Source organism: Somniosus microcephalus, chromosome 31 (genome assembly GCF_052327205.1).
Source record: "Somniosus microcephalus isolate GS21.2 chromosome 31, FLI_Smic_1.0, whole genome shotgun sequence".
Lineage (NCBI taxonomy): Eukaryota > Metazoa > Chordata > Chondrichthyes > Squaliformes > Somniosidae > Somniosus > Somniosus microcephalus.
The window spans coordinates 20608905-20633812 of NC_141017.1; the positions used below are offsets into that span (position 1 = coordinate 20608905).

At 48.0% G+C, this 24908-nt stretch overlaps 1 protein-coding gene across 1 annotated transcript in view; it reads right to left on the reverse strand.

Annotated features, from left to right (window-relative positions):
- The window catches only part of LOC147097613 (adhesion G protein-coupled receptor E3-like), a 54801-nt gene that overhangs the window by 19996 nt on the left and 9897 nt on the right, over window positions 1-24908 (reverse strand). Inside the window, exons 4-12 of the mRNA XM_085971584.1 lie at window positions 24552-24878; window positions 22230-22306; window positions 13962-14060; window positions 12116-12293; window positions 11368-11487; window positions 10313-10503; window positions 6728-6898; window positions 3519-3722; window positions 142-377 (exon numbers count right to left, since the gene is read on the reverse strand). Coding sequence (XP_085827710.1) covers window positions 142-377; window positions 3519-3722; window positions 6728-6898; window positions 10313-10503; window positions 11368-11487; window positions 12116-12293; window positions 13962-14060; window positions 22230-22306; window positions 24552-24878 — 1603 coding nt within the window. The remainder of the gene's footprint in view (window positions 1-141; window positions 378-3518; window positions 3723-6727; window positions 6899-10312; window positions 10504-11367; window positions 11488-12115; window positions 12294-13961; window positions 14061-22229; window positions 22307-24551; window positions 24879-24908) is intronic.

Genomic DNA, 24908 nt, shown 5'->3' on the forward strand with positions numbered 1-24908 from the left:
ATGTGCTCCCTCTCACGGTCTATGGCTCAATCAGAATCCTTGGCCTGTGTGTCATAAACTTCTCCCTACACAGTGCCTTGACTTCAGTGCGCATGCATCACTCCGAAACACAGCGGACGCGCAGGCAGCCTCTTTACTTACCGTGTGTCGGTCCCGTAGCCTTCGTGATTTACCGCAGCAGACACGACCACAATCACCGCCGGACACCCATAGCCGACGGGGTACATGATTCGCCTTGGAATGATACGGGTGCGGGAGAAGTTCACAACCTTGAGGTTTAGCACCATGAGACAGAGCTGGACTGCCTCCAGACACATCCAAGCAAAGGCGGCCAGGAGCAAGTAATGTAGACCACCGGCTACGATGCCACATAAAACCTAAACAGCAACAAAGATCCTTCATTACAAGGTTGTTATTACTTTGTTTTTATTCGTTCCTGAGATGTGGGCGTCGCTGGCAAGGCCGGCATTTATTGCCCATCCCTAATCGCCCTTGAGAAGGTGGTGGTGAGCCACCTTCTTGAACCGCTGCAGTCCATGTGGTGAAAGTGGTCCCACAGTGCTGTTAGGGAGGGAGTTCCAGGATTTTGACCCAGCGACGATGAAGGATCGGTGATATATTTCTAAGTCAGGGTGGTGTGTGTGACTTGGAGGGGAACTTGGAGGTGGTGGTGTTCCCATGCACCTGCTGCCCTTGTCCTTCTAGGTGGAAGAGGTCGCGGGTTTGGGAGGCGCTGCTGAAGAAGCCTTGGTGAGTTGCTGCAGTGCATCTTGTAGATGGTGCACACTGCAGCCATGGTATGCCGGTGGTGGATGTATGGTAGCATAGTGGTTATGTTACTGGACTAATAATCCAGTGAGCCTAGACTAATGACCTGGGTAGGAGATGAGTTCCTAATCCCACCACAACTGCTGAGGAATTTAAATTCAAGTGAATGAATCTGGAATGAAAAGTTAGTGTCAGTAATGGTGACCATGAAACTACCAGATTGTTGTAAAAACCCATCTGGTTCATTAATGTCCTTTAGGGAAGGAAATCTGCTGTCCTTACCCGGTCTGGCCTATATGTGACTCCAGACCCACAGTAATATGGTTGACTCTTAACTGCCCTCTGAAATGGCCCAGTGAGACACTCAGTTGTACCAAACTGCTACAAAGCACTGTGAGCCTGGCTGGCGTGACGAGCTTGTCCCCTCTGCTCTAGATGTTTTGTGATGTTCATGCACCATCAACTAGCATGACAAGGAATTTCAGCCTGTATGTTTCTCCTCTCATCCTATCCTGAAGGCACCAACTAGCTTGAGCTAGGGGGCAGTCCAATAAGTTCCAGACACCACCCAGTGTTTCACTCAAGTGCCCCTCCTTTATGGGCGAGCCTTGGTAACAAGTGTTCCTATCTCTGTAACCTCCTCCAAGCCCTCCGAGATCTCTGTGCTGCTCCAATTCTGGCCACTTGCGCATCCCCAATTTTAATCGCTCAACCATTGGTGGCCGTGCCTTCTGTTGCCTGCCTGGGCCCTAAACTCTGGAATTCCCTCCCTAAACCTCTCCGCCTCTCTACCTCTCTCTCCTCCTTTAAGACGCTCCTTAAAACCTTCCTCTTTGACCAAGCTTTTGGTCAGGTGTCCTAATATCACCTCATATGGCTCGGTGACATATTTTGTTCAATAATTGCTCCTGTGAAGAGCCATGGGTCGTTTTACTAAGTTAGAGTCGCTATACAAATGCAAGCTGTTGTTGATGATAGATTACGGAGGGTATCACAGTCTACTCACTCGTGCACTTCTTTTGATCAGGAATGGGAGCCTTGTCTGACTTTTGACCTCTCTTGCCCAGGGAATGCCAGCCCATCTACCGGCCAGGCCTGAAGTCAGGTACACACCCAGGGATGAAACATGGGCTCTCGTGGTTTGTGCCTTTACCCACTTAACCCAGGGTACCCAGTTTATTGTTCCTGCCATATTGAGTCCTAAACCATTCCTGTTAGGAGTGATTTGGTCATCTCCATAGCTGAAACTTCACAAGGGCAGTCAACTAAGTGTTGCCCCACACCTAAAATCGAACCATAAAATGTCTAGTTGAGAAGGGTAGCGTTCTATGTTAATTATAAAACACTCCTCCAGTTCTAATCATCAGGAGGATGCAATCCACAAAGGGGGATGGTGCGAAGCTTTGAGGACGGTTTTCTTTGGTCCCTATATCCGGAGAAGTTGTAAGCGTGTCTTTTTAGGATACGTTCACCATTTCACCAGCTATAAGCAAACAAAGGAAACCTCAACTTTACCTCGCAGATGCTGAAACTGCCATTAGCCGCCAGTGATCGCATTATAAACTGTGGATCAGTGGGTAGCACGCTTGCCTCTGGGGCTAGACGGTTATGGGTTCAAATCCGACTCCAGAGACTTGAGCTTAGGCTTATATTCGCTAGAGTTTAGAAGAATGAGAGGGGATCTCATTGAAACTTATAAAATTCTAACAGGAGTAGACAAACTAGATGCAGGAAGGATGTTCCCGATGGCCGGGGGAGTCCAGAACCAGGGGTCACAGTCTAAGGTTAAGGGGTAAGCCACTTAGGACAGAGATGAGGAGGAATTTCTTCACCCAGAGAGTGGTGAACCTGTGGAATTCTCTGCCACAGAAGGCGGTTGAGGCCAACTTATTAAATATATTCAAGAAGGAGTTAGATATATTTCTTAAGGCTAAAGGGATCAAGGGATATGGGGAGAAGGCAGGGACAGGGCACTGAGTTTGGATGATCAGCCATGATCTCATTAAATGGCGGAACAGGCTCGAGGGGCCGAATGGCCTACTCCTGCTCCTATCCTCTACGTTTCTATGTACAAAATCTAGGTTGACACTCCAATGTATTGCTGAGGGAGGGCTGCACTACCAAATAGTACTGTCTTCCAAAAGTAATATTAAACTGAGTTTGTAGATGCTGTCAAAATGCAAGTCCTTCTTTCTTTGAAGGCTTTAGTAGAAATGGCTTGTGGTATTTATACCGGGGCTGCCCTGCCCTGCCAGTCCAGACAATGAAGAGGTAGGATTTTAAAAGATGATGTACATGTAAATAACAGCTATTTTAATGCACCTCTAACCCCTGTAAATTATATTTTAAATTTTAATTCCAATTTTTCTGTATAGCCATATTGGTACGTACAATGGGTGTTCTACATATGGTGTGCAGTCCTCAGTCTTGAGAATTTAAATTCATAGTTGGAATGTCATGAATCTTACCATTCATGTAGAAATGACTCATGAGATAACACTGGGCGGCCAGCTGGTGGCGCCGTCCAAGGAAAGTATAAATACTCGGGCGTGGGCCCAGCTTGCTCAGGACATTTTTGTAACCAGGAACTAGTGATGTAACTAGAATCTCATGGTTGTGAAAAAGTTGATTAAAGTCTTGTTTTATACTCCAACCAAGTGTTCAGTGAGTTTTCTTATGTTAGGACCCAGATTTAGAACTTAAACATCACCATTGATAAGACATTGTCAGCGGGTTGTAAGGAACCTTACCGTTTCGGTATCAATGGATATTGCTATCAGGAACATCACCTCCGCCAGGAACAGACTCAGACATAAGTGCGCTCGGATCGTGGTGTTCAGGTTCCGAATCGCCTGGCAGCAGAAGAAGGTCCCCATTGATAGCAAAAGGCACAGCATGGACACGGGCAATCCGAAATAGGTGATCCAGCTGAGAATGGAACTGTGGAGTGGATTCTATGGAATCGATTAGAGACAAAATTAATATTGTTAAGGCATCAGATTCCATTGCTCCACGTGGCTCAAGTCTAACAGTGCAGTGGGGCATTTTCCGAACTTGCATTGCAATATCTATTGGAACTGATTTTGTGTGTCTCAGTCTTTGTGTGTCTGCGTATCTCTCTGTATGTGTGATTGCTTGTGGGAGAGCTTGTGTCTGTCCCGCTCGCCCATCACCCCTGTGCTCGCTGACCTACATTGGCTCCTGGTTAAGCAGCGCCTCGATTTCAAAATTCTCATCCTTGTTTTCAAATCCCTCCATGGCCTCGCCCCTCCCTAGCTCTGTAACCTCCTCCAGCCCCACAACCCCTTCTTGAGCATCCCTGATTTCAATCGCTCAACCTTTGGTGGCCGTGCCTTCTGTTGCCTGGGCCCTAAGCTCTGGAATTCCCTGCCTAAACCTCTCCGCCTCGCTACCTCTCTTTCCTCCTTTAAGACGCTCCTTAAAACCGACCTCTTTGACCAAACTTTTGGTCACCTGCCCTAAATTCTCCTTATGTGGATCGGTGTCAAATATTTTGTCTTAAAATACTCCTGTGCAGCGCCTTGGGACGTTTTACTGCATTAAAGGCGCTATATAAATACAAGTTGTTGTTGTTGTTGCTTTGCATGTATTTGTCTGTCTCTGTTTATGTGTGAGTGTTTGTGTGTTTGTGTGTATGTGAATGTGTTTGTGTGTGTGTGTGTGTGTGTGTGTGTATGTGAATGTGTGTGTGTGTGTGTGTATGTGAATGTGTGTGTGTGTGTGTGTGTGTATGTGAATGTGTGTGTGTGTGTGTGTGTGTATGTGAATGTGTGTGTGTGTGTGTGTGTGTATGTGAATGTGTGTATGTGTGTGTGTGTGTGTGTATGTGAATGTATGTGTGTGTGTGTATGTGAATGTATGTGTGTGTGTGTGTGTGTGTGTGTATGTGAATGTGTGTGTGTGTGTGTATGTGAATGTGTGTGTGTGTGTGTGTGTATGTGAATGTGTGTGTGTGTGTGTGTGTATGTGAATGTGTGTGTGTGTGTGTGTGTATGTGAATGTGTGTGTGTGTGTGTGTGTATGTGAATGTGTGTGTGAGTGTGTGTGTGTGTATGTGAATGTGTGTGTGTGTGTGAGTGTGTATGTGAATGTGTGTGTGTGTGTGTGTGTATGTGAATGTGTGTGTGTGTGTGTGTATGTGAATGTGTGTGTGTGTGTGTGTGTGTGTATGTGAATGTGTGTGTGAGTGTGTGTGTGTGTATGTGAATGTGTGTGTGTGTGTGTGTGTGAGTTTGTTTGTGTGTATGTGAATGTGTGTGTGTGTGTGAGTGTGTATGTGAATGTGTGTGTGAGTGTGTATGTTTGTTTGTGTATCTGTGATCCCAAATCAAAACCATACTTGGTTTAAAATCAAATTGCGTGATATCGACAGTGAATAATTAACACGCTTACATGGAATGTTAAGTTATTTTAGTGCAGGCGGCAATTAATGCCTTCCTTCAAATAGCAATAGAATTTTGAGACATTTGTTACTAATATCATTATGATTTCACCCTGATTGTATTTGGAATCACTTCCATTAAATATCGCTAGAAGTGGTTTTAAAAGTAACTCCTGTGCATCCTCGTCTGAACATTTACCCCCCTATCTTTCTGTGGGAGTTCATTTTAACAAGTTCAGAAATGCAGAGGGAAGCACTGGGGGGCGATGGGCGAATACAGAAACCACCTGATCCGAAACAAATCGTCACGAGCAAAGTAGCTTCATTTTACGTAGTGCCTATATTCGAAAACTCAGGATAATGTGGGGGAATGAAGCAACTTTTTGAGCGTAATGAGCTGCGGATCACTGGCGATGGGGTCACTCGTACACCCAGCAAGAAGGATATACAGGAAACTTTGGTTTATCCGGGGGTTAAAAGTCCGGAAAGCTCTATCTACCGGCAAAATTCAGGAGCCGTTTCCTATAAGTTTTTTTACTTCTCGTTGCTTTTTTTTTCCCAGTCAGGCTCTGCAAGGTCTGTAGCTAAGCAACAGCTTCAGCTAGAGACGCTTTTAGGCTGCAGCCGACTGTTTTGAAGCTGTTGCTAAGCAACAGAGTTTGTTGATTCACACGGAGCTGAAAATCTCCATATGTTTCAGCATTAGCGCTGGTTTGTCCGGCAGTTTTGATGGGACGGCAACAGCTCGGTCCCGTCGGTGCCGGATAGCACAAAGTTTCCTGTATTGGCCTTGGCGGGGGTGCAGCACAAAATCACCAGAATTCACTGAAAGGGTTAAATTATGAGGACAGGTTGTATAGACTAGGCCTGGATTCCCTCGAGTATAGAAGATTAAGGGGTGATCCAATCGAGGTGTTTAAGATGATTGAAGGATTTGAAGGGTAGATAGAGAGAAACAATTTCTTCTGGTGGGGGGAGAGTCCAGAACAAGGGGGCAGAACCTTAAAGTTAGAGCCAGGCCGCTCAGGGGTGATGTGAGGAAGCACTTCTTCACACAAAGGGTCGTGGAATTCTGCAACTCTCTCCCCCAAAAACTGTTGAGGCTGGGGGGTCAATTGAAAATTTCAAAACTGAGATTGACAGAAGGGTTACGGAGCCAAGGCAGGTAGATGGAGTTAACATGTAGATCTATTAGCCATGATCTAATAGCGGAACAGGCTTGAGGGGCTGAATGGCCTAATCCTGTTCCTATGTTCCTTCCCACAGTACAACAGTGGCCACACTTCAAAAGTACTTCATTGGCTGTAAAGCGCTTTGAGACGTCTGGTGGTGGTGAAAGGCGCTATAGAAATGCAAGTCTTTCTCTCTTTTCTATGTGGAGAAAGTGCTACCTGCAAGCCTTGGGTAAGGGGCGCAGTGAGTATTGGAGGTTCAGGCTGGTTCCTGTGCGACCGACTGCTCATTGCTACCCCCAGGTGAGCAGTAGTGCCTGGGCGTGGACCCAGGACAATCGCCCCCTCAGTGTGATCCAAAGGCAATGGGGAGTGTGAGCTCTACCGTTATGTCATAGAGGGCCATTAGCACCGCGAAGCTGGACAGGTGATTGCAGCTGCATTCGGTGTGTGTCTCGTTCCAATCCGTCAGTCGGCAGCCTTCCGTAGACCAGTAGCCACTTGTCGCGCTCGCTTTCCAAGAGGTGCAAACTTTCCTTCTGCCAGCGACGCCTTCCTGTGGAAAAGAAGCAGCTTCCATGAACCGTTGCCGTGACACTGGGGGGCGCTGCCAGTCCAAGGCACAGGTGGGCGCACGGTGTCAGATGTGGCTCAGTGGGTAGCACGCTTGCCACCAAGTATAGTAATCTGGGATGTAATGCTTAAGTTATCCACCAGATGGAGACAAATATTAAGGGATCACATTTACCAGTGTTAAGGTAATGTCCTGTTACTCCAGTTATTAAGGTAATGTGGCATTGTGGGTATGACTCAGAGGTTGATCCTCCATCTTGGTGATCGCACAGTAAGAATTGGAAGTGCTTTGCCTGCAGCTCCACAGAAATCATAGAAACCCCACAGTGCAGATAGAGGCCATTTCGGCCCATCGAGCCTGCACCGACACATATCCCACCTGATCCCCGTAACCCCTACACCAACACATATCCCACCCTATCCCTGTAACCCCATGTATTTAATCCCCCTAACAGTAAGGGTCAATTTATCATAGCCAATCAACCTAACCCGCACATCTTTGGAGTGTGGGAGGAAACTGGAGCACCCGGAGAAAACCCACGCAAACACGGGGAGAATGTGCAAACTCCACACAGACAGTCGCCCGAGGCCGGATTCGAACCCGGGTTCCTGGCGCTGTGAGGCAACAGTGCTAACCACTATGCCACCGTGCTGTAAGAGATGTTTCTCTGCTACATATGTTCTTGACCTTACCACTCGGATATCACACCAAGTCAAAAGGTTGTGGGTTCAAATCCCACCCTGCAGGGGGGAATTTTGCCAGCCCTGGGGAGGTGGGTATGGAGGCGGGGCTGCCGGGAAAATGGCAGAAACTGGGAGCGGGTGCTGAACTCGCTCCTGACCCACCTCCGCGCCATCTCCCCGGGAGGCGGGTCCCCGACTCGTGCAGGGACCCATCTCCTCGAGGCGGGAAGGGGATTACAGCCAATTCGTTGCCTGTTAACAGGTAGGGCTTAACGAGGTCAATCAAGGGAAAATAGCGTGAGTTGGCCGGACGTCGCTGGGGACGGGACAGAAACCCGACAGCCAGCAGTCCCACCCCCAACATAGAAACATAGAAGATAGGAGCAGGAGTAGGCCATTCGGTCCTTCGAGCCTGCTCCGCCATTCAATGAGATCATGGCTGATCATCCAAATTCAGTACCCTGTCCCTGCCTTCTCCCCATATCCCTTGATCCCTTTAGCCTCAAGAAATATATCCAACTCTTTCTTGAATATATTTAATGAACTGGCCTCCACCGCCCTCTGTGGCAGAGAATTCCACAGGTTCACCACTCTCTGGGTGAAGAAATTCCTCCTCATTTCAGTCCTAAATGGCTTACCCCTTATCCTTAGACTATGACCCCTGGTTCTGGATTCCCCAGCCATCAGAAACATCCTTCCTGCATCCAGTCTGTCCAGACCTGACAGAAGTGTATAGGTTTCGATGAGATCCCCTCTCAATCTTCTAAACTCCAGTGAGTATAAGCCCAATCGACACAATCTCTCCTCATACGTCATTCCTGCCATCCCAGGTATCAGTCTGGTGAACCTTCGCTGCACTCCCTCCATGGCAAGAACGTCCTTCCTCAGGTAAGGTGACCAAAACTGCACACAATACTCAAGGTGCAGTCTCACCAAGGCCCTGTACAACTGTAGCAAGACATCCTTGTTCCTGTACTCGAACCCTCTTGCTACGAAGGCCAACATACCATTTGCCTTCTTAACCGCCTGCTGCACCTGCATGCTTACCTTCAGCGACTGGTGCACAATAACACCCAGGTCTCTTTGCACTTCCCCTTCTCCTAATCTATTGCCATTCAAATAATAATCTGCCTTCCTGTTTTTCCCACCAAAGTGGATAACCTCACATTTATCCACATTATAGTGCATTTGCCATGTTTCTGCCCAATCACCCAACCTGTCCAAATCACACTGGAGTTTCACGACATCCTCCTCACAGCTTACCCTCCCACCCAGCTTTGTGTCGTCTGCAAATTTGGAGATATTACATCCAATTCCCTCGTCCAGATCATTAATATATATTGTGAACAGCTGGGGTCCTAGGACCAATCCTTGCGGTACCCCACTAGTCACTGCCTGCCACTCGGAAAACGACCCGTTTATTCCAACTCTTTGCTTTCTGTCCGCCAACCAGTTCTCTATCCAAGTCAATACCTTGCCCCCAATCCCATGTGCCTTAATTTTGCACGCTAATCTCTTATGTGGGACCTTATTGAAAGCCTTCTGAAAGTCCAAATACACCACATCCACTTGTTCTCCCTTATCTATTTTACCAGTTACATCCTCAAAAAATTCCAGTAGATTAATCAAGCATGATTTACCTTTTGTAAATCCATGTTGACTTTGTCCGATCCTGTCACTGCTTTCCAAGTGCTCTGCTATTACATCTTTTATAATAGACTCCAACATTTTCCCCACTACCGATGTCAGGCTTACCGGTCTATAATTCCCCGCTTTTTCTCTACCACCTTTTTTGAATAGTGGGGTAACATTAGCTACCCTCCAATCCATGGGTACCGTTCCAGAGTCTATCGAGTTCTGGAAGATGACCAGCAATGCATCTACTATCTCCAGGGCCACTTCCTTAAGTACCCTGGGATGTAGACCATCAGGCCCTGGGGATTTATCGACCTTCAGTCCCATCAACTTTCCTAACACCATTTCCCTACAAATACTGATTTCTTTGAGTTCCTCCCTTTCATCAGTCCCTATGTTCCCCGACATCTCTGGGAGGTTATTTGTGTCCTCCTTTGTGAAGACAGAACCAAAGTATGTATTTAGTTGGTCTGCCATTTCCTTGTTTCCCATTATAAATTCCCCTGATTCTGACTGTAAGGGACCCCATTGAGAAAATCCAGCCCCATGAGACTCGAGAACAGAATCTGATACTCCAGTACAGCACTGAGGGAGTGCTGCACTGTCGGAAATGTTGTCTTTCGGATCAGACACTAAACCGAGGCCCCGTCTGCCCTCTCAGGTGGATATTAAAGGTCCCATTGCACTATTCAAAGAAGAGCAGGGGAGTTGTCCCTGGCCAATATTTATCCCTCAACCAACATCACTAAAACAGATGATCTGGTCATTAGCGCATTGCTGTTTGTGGGAGCTTGCTGTGCGCAAATTGGCTGCTGCGTTTCCTACATTACAACAGTGACCACACTTCAAAAGTGCTTCATTGGCTGTAAAGCACTTTGGGACGTCCTGAGGTCGTGAAAGGCGCTATATAAATGCAAGTGTTTCTTTTTCAAATCAGATCATTACTATCAGTGCAAGACATTGGAGTGTCACTGGTTTAAGAGTGTATTGTAATTGATTGATAGCACAGTTTAATGATTTACAGAAATCGCATTAATCTGTTAAAAACTTATACAACAACTGCGTTAAGTGCACAAACCTCTTTCCCTTGGAAAGTGATGTTAACTGTTCCGTTCAGTTTATGTGTCCTTGTGTTCCCTTTTGTCACAGTTACTATCTTTGAATTAAACTGGCTCTTCAGTAGCTTTCTGGAACCGTTGCTATGCTCCTTCAGCAACGCTGCATCAAAAATGGACTCCACATCACTGTAGGAGATGAAGGCGAGTAAAGCTGCCGGTACAGACAGAAGAGACGGAAACAAAATCAGACCACTAAAACATTTGTATTTCAGAATGTGTGGGGTGAAATCATGCAGGGTGATACTAGTTAAAATTCCAAACTCTACTATATCCTAACTCGCACTTAGTCCCGGTCACCCATCGCCCCTGTGCTCGTTGATCTGCATTGGTTGCCGGTCCAGCCACGCCTCGATTTTAGCATTCTCACCCTTGTGTTCATGGCCTCGCCCCTCCATTTCTCCGTAACCTCCTCCAGCCCAACAGCCCTCCGAGATCTCTGCGCGCCTCCAATTCTGGCCTCTTGCGCATCCACGAATTTCATCGCTCCACCGTTGTCGGCCGTGCCTTCAACTGCCGAGGCCCTAAGCTCTGGAATTCCCTCCCTAAACCTCTCCACCTCTCCGCCCCTCTCTCGTGCTTTAAGACACTCCTTAAAACCTACCTCATTGACCGAGCTTTTGGTCGACTGTCCTATTATCTCCTTATGTGGCTCTGTGTCAAATTTTGTTTGATAATCGCTCCTGTGAAGCACCTTGGGATGTTTTAGTACATTAAAGGCGCTATATAAATGCATGTTGCTGCCGTTGTTGTGGTGAACAAATTAATTTTGTTTGGATTTACTAAGGAAGGTGTGTCCCTGGGAGGGTGTCCCTCATTTGCAAAGGGGGTTCCCAGGAGTGCGTCAATACTTTCAGGGTGGGGCCTCAAGGTGCATCAATGTTTGCAGGGGGGTCCCTGGGCATGTGTCACTGTTTGTAAGTGGTCCCCACAGGGGAAAAGTTTGAAAGCTGTGACGCAAGCCATTTGCTCTCGAATACTAGGAAACAGAATGAATGTAAATAATGTAGAAATATACCAGAATCATCATCACCGATAATCGTACTGGAGTAAACGGTCATGGTGTTTTCCTTGGCATTTAAAGTCATGACGTCACTGCTTGTGATCTTGTCCCTTTTAACGAAACCAATTTCAAAATCTGAGGGGGATAAGGGAAGATGATTTTAACACCACAGTTGCATTTTTGTAGACAGGATAGCTTAGGACTATGGGGTAAAAATTGGCACAGCGCCTTTTGTGACCTCAGTATGTCCCAAAGCGCTTTATAGCCAATGAAGTACTTTTGCAGAATAGTCACTGTTAAAATGCAGCAGCCAATTTGCGCACAGCAAGCTCCCACAAACAGCAACGTGATAATGACCAGATCATCTGTTTTTTTTGTTATATTGATTGAGGGATATATATTGGCCCCCGGACACTGAGGATAACTCCCCCACTCTTCTTCGAAATAGTACCATGGGATCTTTTACATCCACCTGAGCGAGTAGACAGGGCCTCGGTTTAACGTCTCATCTGAAAGACGGCACCTCCGACAGTGCAGCACTCCCTCAGCACTGCACTGGGAGTGTCAGCCTCACTTTATGTGCTCAAGCCCCTGGAGTGGGACTTGAACCCACAACCTTCTGACTCAGAGGCGAAAGAGAGTGCTGCCCACTGAGCCACCTAAGGTGGGAGCAGGATCAACTAACAGAGAACCAGGTTTTTCTTGTACAGTGTGTAGTACGCTTTGAGTATTCTCTGTTTATGAGGTAAATGTCGGGCTTTACCTAAGGCGGGACTCGATCGTTTTATCTTTATGTCGCTGCGTAAGCCCAGGGCAGCTGCGATGACGGCGCTTTCCATGACCTCCAGGAAGCGGCTGGCTGCTCTCTGTCGTTCCTTGCCCTCTAGACTTCTCCAAAGGGTTACGTTGCCGAGCAGACTCTGTGAAAATTCAATGACCTTCTGCGGAGTGAGACAACACCTTAGTTTTGAGTTACGGCAAAGATTCTTTTTTTTGAAATAATATTCAGCAGAGAAAGGGGGCTGAAGGGTTCGTTCTTTCTCCTGAACAATATGACGTCCAAGGTCAAATAGTTAACGGTCATGCGAGTAAAGGTCAAAGGTCAGATTAATAACGCAGCATCCAGATCATCCAGCACTTTCTCCCTGCCGCAGCTTTTGTTACTTCGGGGGCAATTTTGCGTTGGAGGTGGGACGGCTGCTCGTCAGGTCGTTGTCCCGCCTCCATCGACTTGTGGCCAACCCACACTATTTTCCCTTGATTGACCTTGTTAAGCCCGCCCCCAGCGGGTTTAGCAGGCCAATTAACGGGAAGCGGTTTACAGAGAATGTCAGCGTATGATGTGTCATCTGTCAAAAATTTTTGACAGATGAATTGTCATCATTTGACAGCTCCGTGAAGCTGCCAAACACTGACATTCTCTGTTGTTTGAGGAGTCCTTGTATTCAAGACTCACCAAACCCCTTTCTTTAGCAGAAATTCGATGGTTGTTGCATCGGAGAATGCAGCAGCCATCTGTCATCTCTGCTGGTGAGATGCGAGACTCTCCCCATCCCCAACGCTTGAAGCCTGCAGAAAGAAAGTAAACATTTTCTATCACATTTCACTCACCTCTCCACACTTGCATCCATCACTCACCTCCACAGCGCGCTTTTGCACCCCTCGCAGACCCACTACTCGCCTCGGTGACCCTGGCGGGGGTTTTCCGACGTCGGGAAGCCCGTGCCTCTGTTGGAAAAATGGGGATAATCCTCTTAACTGCCTGTTAACTACCTGTTAACAGGCAGTTAAGTGGCTGTAATCCCCTTCCCGCCTCGCGGAGACGGGACCCGGCGCGGGACAGCTACCCGCCTCCCGGGAAGATGGTACAGAGGCGGGTTGGGAACGGGATGGGCACCCGCCCCCAGATTCTGCCATTTTCCCGGCAGTCCCCCCTCCAAACCCGCCTCCCCAGGGCTGGCAAGATCGCGCCCTTCGGCTCAAAGTCCAACTGCACGACAAAAATGAAAACTTTGTAAAATGATAAAGCTGGAAAAACAAAAGAGTTGAACAGATCTGTTGGAGTGTTCAAATACAGCGTGACCAACAACAACTTGCATTTATATAGCACCTTTAGCGTAGTAAAGCGTCCCAAAGGCGCTCCGCATGAGCGTAATCAGACAAAAATTGACAACGAGCCGAAGAGGGCGCTATTCGGACAGGTAATCAAAAGCTTGGTCAAAGAGGTAGATTTTAAGGAGCGGTTTAAAGGAGGAGAGAGGCGGAGAGGTTTAGGGAGGGAATTCCAGAGGTTAGGGCCCAGGCAGCTGAAGGCGCGGCCGCCAATGGTCGGGGCGGGGGGGCGAAGGAAGCCAGGGATGGGCAAGAGGGCAGAATTGGAGGCGCGCAGAAATCTCAAGGAATGCGGAGTCCTCACGCGCAAGCAAGGAATTGCTGGCGGGGTTTTGATGGCTGCCTGACTTGCCGAGACGCTCGTTGGCCTCACAGCTCATCAGCACCATCACTGCATCCTTTCGATTAAAGGCTCCGCTGGTAAATTGCTCCTGATAATTAAACGCTGCCTTTCTGTTTGAGAATCCTGCTCGATAAAGGATTCGGGGATAGCTCACCTGCACAGGAAAACCGGCATCAGACGTTTTACACACGTCCTGGTTGAAGAATGTGGTCCAATTCATGAAGTTACAAAATGTAGCATCCGTGGTGGTTTTCTGTTGTGTAAAACAAAGCGTCGAGCACTTTAAGAAATTATAACAGCACGCAATGGTCTATTCTTTCATTGCCACCTAAATTGTACAATTAAGTATAAGGGGTGGCCCAGCATTACCAGCTGCTGCACTGCAATGGAGAAATATAAAGCATTTATCAGTAGAGATCCCCGTCTGCCACCCCCCGCCGCACACACCCACCCACCAACCACTTACACCGTCCATGCTGGAGGGGACAGATGGAGAAAGTGGCTGGGACTTGGGAGGTGGGTTGGAGGATTCGACAATAGGTCAGTAGAGGACAAGTGGAGCGCCTTTCAAAGCATAACGCCGAGCATGCGGAACCAATGCTGTAAGGACCTCGGATCGCCAAGCACCAACTAAACAATGTGACCCTAAATGGATGAACAAATTGATCAGTGGCACGATAAAGAGGAGAAACAACGTCTGCAACGTCCTCCAGGGGGAAATGTGAGAAGGAATCGATTATATAAGAACAGGCAGCTGCATGTTAAATAATGGTCAGCGGCACAAAGGCTAGCTGCAGATGGAAAATATAGCAAAAACAACAACTTGCTTTTATATAGCGCCTTTAATGTAGTGAAACGTTCCCAAGGTGCTTCAACAGGAGCGTTATCAAAGAAAATTTGACACTGAGCCACATAAGGAGATATTAGGACAGGTGACCAAAAGCTGGGTCAAAGAGGTGTTGTATTTTGAGTTTTGCTTCAATGAAGTTTGTCCCAGTTCCCGGGTGTTACCTGAAGGGGTTGCTGGGGGGCTCGGTTTTACTTTGTCTGCATGGCAGAACCCGAAACTGAAAGTGAAAGACAATGTGCTGTAATGTCCACCCACTTACTCAGTAAATAGTGAAAGGTTCATTCCGTCTCCTCTATTCATTACTGTTCGGTCAAGATGCAATACTGGCGACGAGGCGGCTGTTGAACTGTCTAGAAGGACGGAGATAGACATGCGAACCTACAGCCGTGATATTGGAAATTGCGATGAGTGGGCCACTCAGCTAGCAACATCAACGGCATTTTGATAGTTGGCTAGCTGCGACGTAGACGGCGGACAGAGTATTGTGCGGGCCAGGCAACTACCGTGAGTGTAGCTACCGTAACTCTGGCCGGAGGAGAAAAATAATTTTTTTTTAAAAAAGAAAAAAGTCCGTGGATCTTAAAGGGACAGTGCACATTAAAACTATGACAACCTTGGGACGTATTGAAGAGTTCTCTGTGGATAAGGACAGTTCATGGGAGGAATACGCAGAAAGACTGGGGTGTTTCTTTGAGGCCAATAATATTGACAAAGAAGAGAAGAAGCGCTCAGTGTTGCTAAGTGTATGCGGAGCTGCTATTTACTCCGTCCTGCGTTCATTGGTGGCTCCTCGTAAACCTAGTGAGGTGGATTATGCTGATTTGATTGAGAAGCTGCAGAAACATTTTAACCCAAAACCCTCAGAGATTGTGCAGCGTTTCCATTTTCACAATTGTAAACAACAGCCTGGACAATCTATTTCAAGTTACATTGCTGAGTTGAGGAAACGCTCATTACATTGTAATTTTGGTGACCATTTAGACAATATGCTCTGTGATCAGATTGTGTGTGGAGTGCTGGACTCGGCATTGCAGAGACAGCTGTTAGTGGAGAAGGCCCTGACATTCCGACTGGCCGAGGAGAAGGCTTTAGCAGCAGAGGCTGCATCGATGAACACACGTATGCTCCGTACAGAGGCAGCACCATCTCAGGCCGCCGAGGAGGTGCACAAGACCACACACGCAGCTGCTGCTGTGAGAAACATGGAGGCAACTAAAGAGACAGGAAGAAAATGTTTCTGCTGTGGGGCTCTCCATGGTTCCACTACATGCAAATTTGTGTCAGCAGTATGTCATTTCTGTAAGAAAAGAGGACACATAGCTCGTGTCTGCATGAAGAAAGCTCAGGCTGCTGCAGCAGAGCCAACACAAGCATCGCAGACACACACCCTGACACTGGAGGACAGTGATGAGTACACAGTGTATCCCACGGAAGCTGAGCAGCTACCCCACAGACGGTGGGGATACACGGCAAATGTGATCATGAATGGGGCACCACTCTGCATGGAGGTGGATTCAGGCTCAGCGTGTTCGTTGATAAGTGAAGAGACTTACAATAGGCTGTGGCCAAGTCAACCCCCGGCGATGGCTCAGGTCAGTGGCGTGCTACGGCAGTGGTCCCAAGCTCAACTCCAGGTGCTGGGTATGATTCATGTGGAAGTTAAGTATCAGGCAGTCAAGGGCACACTTCCACTTTATGTGGTGGCGGGGCAGGGCACAAGCCTGCTGGGCAGAGATTGGTTTGAGCCCCTCGGTATTGAAGTGACAGGAGTATACACGGTGCAGCGACAGCCCATAATGCCTATGTTGGAGAACTATGAAGAGGTTTCTGTTGAGTTCGGGGCCTGTCGGGGACCGCCAGTCTCAATCGAAGTGGACCCAGGGGTAGCGCCTAAGTTCTTCAAGGCGCGACCAGTTCCTTTTGCATTGCGCAAGAAGGTGGATGAGGCCCTGGATAAGCTGGTGAACCAAGGGGTTCTCTTGCCAGTGAAGAACTCCCATTGGGCCACCCTTATCGTGCCCATTGCAAAGAAGGATGGGGGCCTGCGAATCTGTGGAGATTACAGATGTACGGTTAATACTGCTGTGTTACCAGATGTGTATCCCTTACCAACAGTTACAGAGCTGTTTTCAACACTGGCTGGAGGCACTCTGTTCACCAAGCTGGATCTCAAGCAAGCATACCAGCAACTGGTCCTGGATGAAGAGTCAGCCGAGCTGTTGACAATCAACACCCACAGAGGACTTTTCCGAGCCACAAGGCTGCAGTTTGGGTGTCTACGGCTGTGGCAATCTTTCAGAGGTTCATGGACACCCTGTTGGCTGGTGTTCCGGGAGTTCAGCCTTACTTGGATGACATACTGATTACAGGCAAGACACAGGAAGCCCATGATGAGCGGCTGCAGGAAGTACTACGCTGGCTGGCTGAGGTAGGACTACGCCTTCAGAAGGAGAAATGTGTGTTCGCTGCCAATGGGGTGGAGTTCTTGGGATTCCGAGTGGACAAAGACAGTGTGCATCCGACTACGGAGAAGGTGGAGGCTATCAGGAGCGCTCCCACCCCCAAGAACAAGACCAAACTGCAGGCATTCCTCAGACTGTTAAACTTCTACAGTTGTTTTCTCAAGGGCAAAGCCACAATCTTAGAGCCACTGCACAGGCTGTTAGACCAAGCAACAGTGTGGAACTGGACCTCAGCTCATGAAACAGCCTACAGACAGGCAAAGGAACTGCTACAAGCAGATAAGGTTCTGGCACACTATGATGAAAACAAGCCATTGGTGTTGGTGTGTGATGCCTCACCATACGGGCTGGGAGCTCTGTTGGGTCACATCGAGCCAGATGGCCGGGAAGTGCCTATCAGTTTTGCCTCAAGAACACTCTCAACAACAGAACGTAATTACGCCCAGATTGACAAGGAGGCCCTAGCCATCATATTTGGGGTAAAGAAGTTCAGCCAGTACCTGTTAGGGAGACAGTTCGTCATCTACACAGACCACAAGCCACTCTTGGGGCTCCTGCATCACTCCAAGCCCATGCCCCAGATCGTATCACCGCGTATGCTTCGGTGGAGTCTGATGTTGGGGGCCTACATTTATGAACTTTGCTACAGGCCTGGGAAGATGCTGGCTAATGCTGATGCTCTGAGTCGCTTGCCTTTGAACCGGCCGATGGCTGAGATGCCACCACCCCTGGAGGTGCTGCTACTGGAGGAGGTTCCGGAGGCCCCACTCCATGCACAGCCTATTGGCAGCCTCACACAGAAAGATCCAGTCTTATCACGGGTGCTACGCTGGCTGCTGCATGGCTGGCCCGCCGAGGTACAGGAGGAGCATTTCAAGCCCTTCGTTCAGAGGCGCCATGAAATGTCTGCACACAAGAACTGCGTGCTCTGGGGAAGCCGTGTGGTGGTTCCTGCCGCCGCAAGAGAGGAGGTGCTGAAAATGCTGCATGACTCACACCCTGGGATTGTGCACATGAAGGCGTTGGCGAGAAGCTACGTCTGGTGGCCGGGGTTGGACCGAGACGTGGAGGAGGTGGTAAAGAGCTGTGAGACATGTCAGCTGACTCGCCATAGCCCATCCAAGGCTCCCCTTCACCCCTGGGAGTGGACCACTCGTAAATGGTCAAGACTCCACATTGACTTTGCAGGGCCATTTCAGGGGAAGGTCTTTTTGATAGTGGTGGATTCTCATTCAAAATGGCTGGAGGTGGCTATCATGAGCTCCATGACATCCAGTGCAGTGATCAACGCATTGCGTTTGCTATTTGCCACACATGGAGTCCCCGACGTGCTGGTTTCGGACAATGGAGCAGCCTTCACATCAGCGGTGTTCAAGGCTTTTGCAGGCAGAAACGGGATCCGCCACGTGACCACAGCGCCCTATCACCCCTCCTCTAACGGGCAGGCAGAGAGGAAAAATGCAAACCACAAAAGAGGCACTGGTGCGGATATCGGTGGGGGACTGGCAAACCAGATTGGCCAGGTTCCTGTTATCACAGCATACCACACCAAACTCAGCAACGGGGAAGAGTCCTGCCGAGATGCTGATGGGTCGCCGGCCGGCGACTGCACTGGACCGGCTACACCCGGACTACAGGGATGAGATGCACACAAAGCAAGAGGAGCTGGCTAAGAAGCACCAGGGCACTGCCAGGCAGTTCGAGCCGTCAGAGACGGTGTTTGCCCGTTGCTATGCAGGAGGAGACAAATGGATGCCTGCCGTGGTGGAGCAGGCCACGGGTCCCCTGTCGTACAGCGTCCATACACCTGATGGCCAGCTACACAGACGCCATGTAGACCAGCTACGGGGTCGTACTCCGGTGAGAGTAACAGAGACGTCACAGGCTAGGCCATTGTCTCCGCCATCTCTGCCAGGCAGTGACGGCCTGCTTCCTGCAACAACAACGGAAGCCACATCGACAGAAGATGTCACGGAGTCATCAGCCACGGAGGAAGGTTTTCCTGCGGCTAGCAGTGGCACCCCGACTATGCCTGTCCAGCAGCGCTCAATTCGGGTTAGATTCCATCCCAGACGCCTGGAGGACTAAGGGGTTTTATCTGGGGGAAAGGAGTGTTGGGTTTTGAGTTTTGCTTCAATGAAGTTTGACCCAGTTCCCGGGTGTTACCTGAAGGGGGTGCTGGGGGGCTCGGTTTTACTTTGTCTTTCACTTTCAGTTTCGGGTTCTGCCATGCAGACAATGTGCTGTAATGTCCACCCATTTATTCAGTAAATAGTAAAAGGTTCATTCCGTCTCCTCTATTCATTACTGTTCGGTCAAGATGCAATAAGAGGTAAGTTTTATGGAGGGTCTTAAAGGAGAAGAGAGAGGTGGAGAGGTTTAGGCAGGGAATTCTAGAGCTTAGGGCCTGGGCAGCTGACAACAGTAAGAAATTCTTTCAGTTCTTAAAAGTGAGACCGCAGTCAAAGAAGAAATGAGAAGGGGCCGAAACCAAGGATGCAGACCAGGTAGTTAATATACTACATAATTACTTCCTCCAAATATCCTTTAAGGAAGATGGGAGCCTTCCTCAAGCCAGAATAACCCCAAGAAGTATTAACAGCTTCAACTTCAATACACCAAAGTCTCGGACAAGCTTTTCAATACTCAAAACCAACAAATCGGCAGGGATGAATCGAATTTACCCCAGAGGCTGGAGTAGGATTTCTGAGTCACTGAGGGATTGGAAACAAGGCTAACCTGGTGACAAGGCAGGATAAAGACAACGTCAGACCCATTGGTCCTACTTCAATACCTGCCTGGATGAGTGCAGCTCCAACAACACTCAAGAAGCTCGACACCATCCAGGTCAAAGCAGCCCGCTTGATTGGTACCCCATCCACCACCTTAAACATTCACTCCCTCCACCACCGGCGCACCGTGGCTGCAGTGTGGACCATCTACAAGATGCACTGCAGCAATTCGCCAAGGCTTCTTCGGCAGCACCTCCCAAACCCGCGACGTCTTCCACCTAGAAGGACAAGGGCAGCAGGTGCATGGGAACACCACCAACTCCAAGTCACACATCATCCTGACATGGAAGTATATCGGCCGTTCCTTCATCGTCGCTGGGTCAAAATCCTGGAACTCCCTCCCTAACAGCACTGTGGGAGCACCTTCACCACACGGACTGCAGCAGTTCAAGAAGGCGGCTCACCACCACCTTCTCGAGGGGCAATTAGGGATGGGCAATAAATGCTGGACTTGCCAGCAACGCCCACATCCCATATACGAATAAAGAAAAATACCACGCCAAACAATAGAATCGAGTATCAGAAGCAAAGTTGTAAAAAGCAGCCCACGTAGTTTGACAGGAAAGATCCTGAAGGAGTTTGGACTTTTCCATATGAACTTTTAAAGCTAAAAGAGTGGTCTGGAAACACAGGAACTGTTCAGTTTGCATGATGTTTGGTTTAGAGTATGGGTCTGTCTAACAGAAAACAGAGAGTTGGGATAAATGGTTCATTCTCGGGTTGGCAATCTGTGACTAGTGGTGTTCCGCAGGGGCCAGTGCTGGGACCCCAACTCTTTACAATCTATATTAACGATTTGGAGGAAGGGACCGAGTGCAACATATCCAAGTTTACTGACGATACAAAGATGGAAGGGAAAGCAATGAGTGAGGAGGACATAAAAAACCTGCAAAAGGACATAGACAGGCTAAGTGAGTGGGCAGAAATTTGGCAGATGGAATATAATATTGGAAAGTGTGAGGTTATGCACTTTGGCAGAAAAAATCAAAGAGCAAGTTATTATCTAAATGGAGAGAAACTGCAAAGTGCTACAGTACAAAGGGATCTGGGGGTCCTGGTGCATGAAACACAGAAGGTTAGTATGCAGGTACAGCAGGTGATCAGGAAGGCCAATGGAATCTTGGCTTTTATTGCAAAAGGGATGGAGTATAAAAGCAGGGAAGTCTTGCTTCAGTTATACAGGGTACTGGTGAGGCCACACCTGGAATACTGCGTGCAGTTTTGGTTTCCATAATTAAGAAAAGGTATACTTGCTCTCAAGGCGGTTCAGAGAAGGTTCACTCGGTTGATTCCAGAGATGAGGGGGTTGGCGTATGAGGAAAGGTTGAGTAGGTTGGGTCTCTACTCATTGGAATTCAGAAGAATGAGAGGCGATCTTATCAAAACATATAAGATTGTGAGGGGGCTTGATCGGGTGGATGTGGGGAGGATGTTTCCACTGATGGGTGAGAGTAGAACTAGGGGGCACAATCTTAGAATAAGGGGCTGCCCTTTCAAAACTGAGATGAGGAGAAACTTCTTCACTCAGAGGGTAGTAAATCTATGGAATTTGCTACCCCAGAGAGCTGTGGAAGCTGCGACATTAAATAAATTTAAAACGGAGATAGACAGTTTCCTAGCTGATAAGGGAATTAGGGGTTACGGGGAGAGGGCAGGAAAGTGGACGTGAGTCTAGGTTCGGATCAGCCATGATCCTATTGAATGGCGGAGCAGGCCCGAGGGGCCGTATGGCCTACTCCTGCTCCTACTTCTTATGTTCTATGTTCTTATGGTCTGTAGCCTTACTTTAAGATTTGCTGTATTTTCAAAGGACAAGGAGTCATAAAAAAAGCAGCTTGTTTAAAACGTGGGAAGTGAGAGGAATGGGAAAACTACTGGTAGATTGTTTTTTAGCAGCAGCCAGGTTATGACGGGCACTTTACAACAACAACAACTTATAGTTATATAGCGCCTTTAACGTATTAAAACGCCCCAGGGCGCTTCACCGGAGCGTTATCAAAGAAAATTTGACAGCGAGCCACATAAGGAAATATTAGGGCAGGTCCTTGGTCACAGAGGGAGGTTTTAAGGAGCGTCTTAAAGGAGGAGAGAGAGTTGGAGAGGTGGAGTTGTTTAGGGAGGAAATTCCAGAGCTTAGGGCCCAGGCAGCTGAAGGCACGGCCGCCAATGGTGGAGCGATGGAAATCGAGGATGCTCAAGAGGTCAGAATGAAAAGAGGAGACAGGCTTCCCCTTCAAGGCATCTGTAGACCTAAGATATTTAATATGTTGTAAATGGAGAGATACAATAGCTCAAACATGAGCCTGGGAAGTTCTTACCTGTGATCGAGAGTCCGACTGGCATTCCTCAAGAGAGCTAGGATGTTTATCGTCAGAAAGACATTTAAAAGGCCGAGCTAAAAGGCAAATAAAACATTTGAACATCCAGATCTCCAGTTTGTAACGAACATTAACAGAACCACTGTTAGTTTGAAAGGAGGTAAATTTTACATTTTTTACTTGATTGCCGCTGAATTCTAAACGTTATGAATGAAATACCTCGTCACTTGCTGATGGGTCTCAGTTCGATCTCATGTCAGACTTTTATGGATTGCTCTGAGCGAACACATTGACACTTTTATGTGAAATTCTGTCGTTCGTTATTTTAACAGCGGTGATAACTCGCTTAATGTAACAAATGACACATGTTTACTTTGGTGCCCATTGCCCCTTTTCACTGGTGCCCACGTTTCTCTTGCCTTCATCCAGCCCGGACTATATCTGAGAAAACCACTGCCCACAATCAACCCTTACATGGAGCAACAAAATAAGTTTTTTTTGCAGTGCACGTCACTCACAACTTAATTTATCGCCATTTTTTTGGGAACTGAACCCAATGGTGCTTCAACACTTGTGGGTATATTGGAGTGACAAGGTTCCTGATCCTCCTACCAGGCCTCGTTATTGTGTGAAGATGAAAAGGTCAGAGGGGACAGGCAACAGGACATAAGAAACTAGGAGCCGGAGTAGGCCATACGGTCCATCGAGCCTGCCCCACTGTTCGATGACATCATGGCTCTATTACAGCAGCTCCACTTTCTCACCCTATCCCCATATCAGGGGGGTTATGCTACAACTTTACAAAACACTAGTTAGGCCACAGCTAGAGTACTGCGTACAGTTCAGGGCACCACGTTACAGGAAAGATGTGATCGCACTGGAGAGGGTGCAGAAGAGATTTACGAGGATGTTGCCAGGACCGGAGAATTTTAACTATGAGGAAAGATTGGATAGGCTGGGGTTGTTTTCTTTGGAACAGAGGAGGCTGAGGGGAGACTTGATTGAGGTGTATAAAATTGTGAGGGGCCTAGATAGAGTGGATAGGAAGGACCTTATTTCCTTTCGCAGCGAGGTCAATATTCAGGGGGCATAGATTTAACATAATTGGTAGAAGGATTAGAGGGGAGTTGAGGAGAAATGTTTTCACCCAGAGGGTGGTGAGGGTCTGGAACTCACTGCCTGAAAGGGTGGTAGAGGCAGAAACCCTCATCACATTTCAAAAGTACTTGGATGTGCATCTGAAGTGCCGTAACCTACAGGGCTACGGACCAAGAGCTGGAAAGTGGGAGTAGGCTGGAGAGCTCTTTGTCGGACAGCACGGACACGATGGGCCAAATGGCCTCCTTCTGTGCCGTAAACCTCTATGATTCTATGAATCAGCTTCCACCAGCCTTTCAGGCAGTGCATTCCAGATCATAACAGCTCGCGGCGTAACAAAATGTTTTCCTCATCTCCCCTCTGGTTCTCCTGCCAATTATGCAGGTACAGCAAGTAATTAGGAAAGCTAATGGAATGTTATCGTTTATTGCGAGGGGAAGTGAATACAAAAGTAGGGAGGTTATGCTTCAGTTATACGGGGCATTGGTGAGACCACATCTGGAGCACTGTGTACAGTATTGGTCTCCTTATTTAAGGAAGGATGTAAATGCGTTGGAAGCAATTCAGAGAAGGTTTACTAGAAAAAACCTGGAGTGGGCGGGTTGCCTTATGAGGAAAGGTTGGACAGGCTAGGCTTGTATCCGCTGGAGTTTAGAAGAGTAAGAGGTGACTTGATTGAAACATATAAGATCCTGAGGGGTCTGGACAGGGTGGATGTGGAGAGGATGTTTCCTCTTGTGGGAGAATCTAGAACTAGGAGTCACTGTTTAAAAATAAGGGGTCGCCCATTTAAGACAGAGATGAAGAGAAATTTTTTCTCACAGGGGGTCGTGAGTCTTTGGAACTCTCTTCCTCAGAGGGCGGTGGAAGCAGAGTCTTTGAATATTTTTAAGGCAGAGGTAGATAGATTCTTGATCAGCAAGGGGGTGAAAGGTTATCGGGGGTAGGCGGGAATGTGGAGTAATCAGATCAGCCATGATCTCACTGAATGGCGGAGCAGGCTCGAGGGGCCGAGTGGCCTACTCCTGCTCCTAATTCGTATGTTCATAATTATCTTAAATCTGTGTCCTCTGGTTACCAATTCTCCTGCCTGCGAAAAAAGCTTCACCTTATTTATCGGTCAAAACCCTTCAGGCGCTCTGAATGATTCAGCAGCGAATTGTGAAAGATACGAAAGGAAGGCAATTTCAGTCCTTTGTATTCAGATACATTGCAGGAACTCACCAGGTGTAACAGTGAGGGTGAAGTGCTCTTTTTTGTCATTAGAAGGCCAAGGAATCATCACACGGCAGCAGTACAGACCCTCGTCTCCGAAGTTGAAATCATCTATGGTTAGAGACAAGTTACCTTGCCGTATGTCCCCATACAATTTATATTTTGATCCGAAATGATAAGTGATAAATTTCCCATCGGTTTCAAGCAATGGCTGTTCGCAGTGAATTAGGGGGCACTTCCCTCGACCCCAGCACATGGAAATTAAACCGTAGTCATCAACGTCGTAGCTGCAAGGCAGGGTGACCGAGGAGCTCAGTTTTCCGCTAATGTGCACCTCTGCAAAAAGGAACAGAAATTACATTCAGA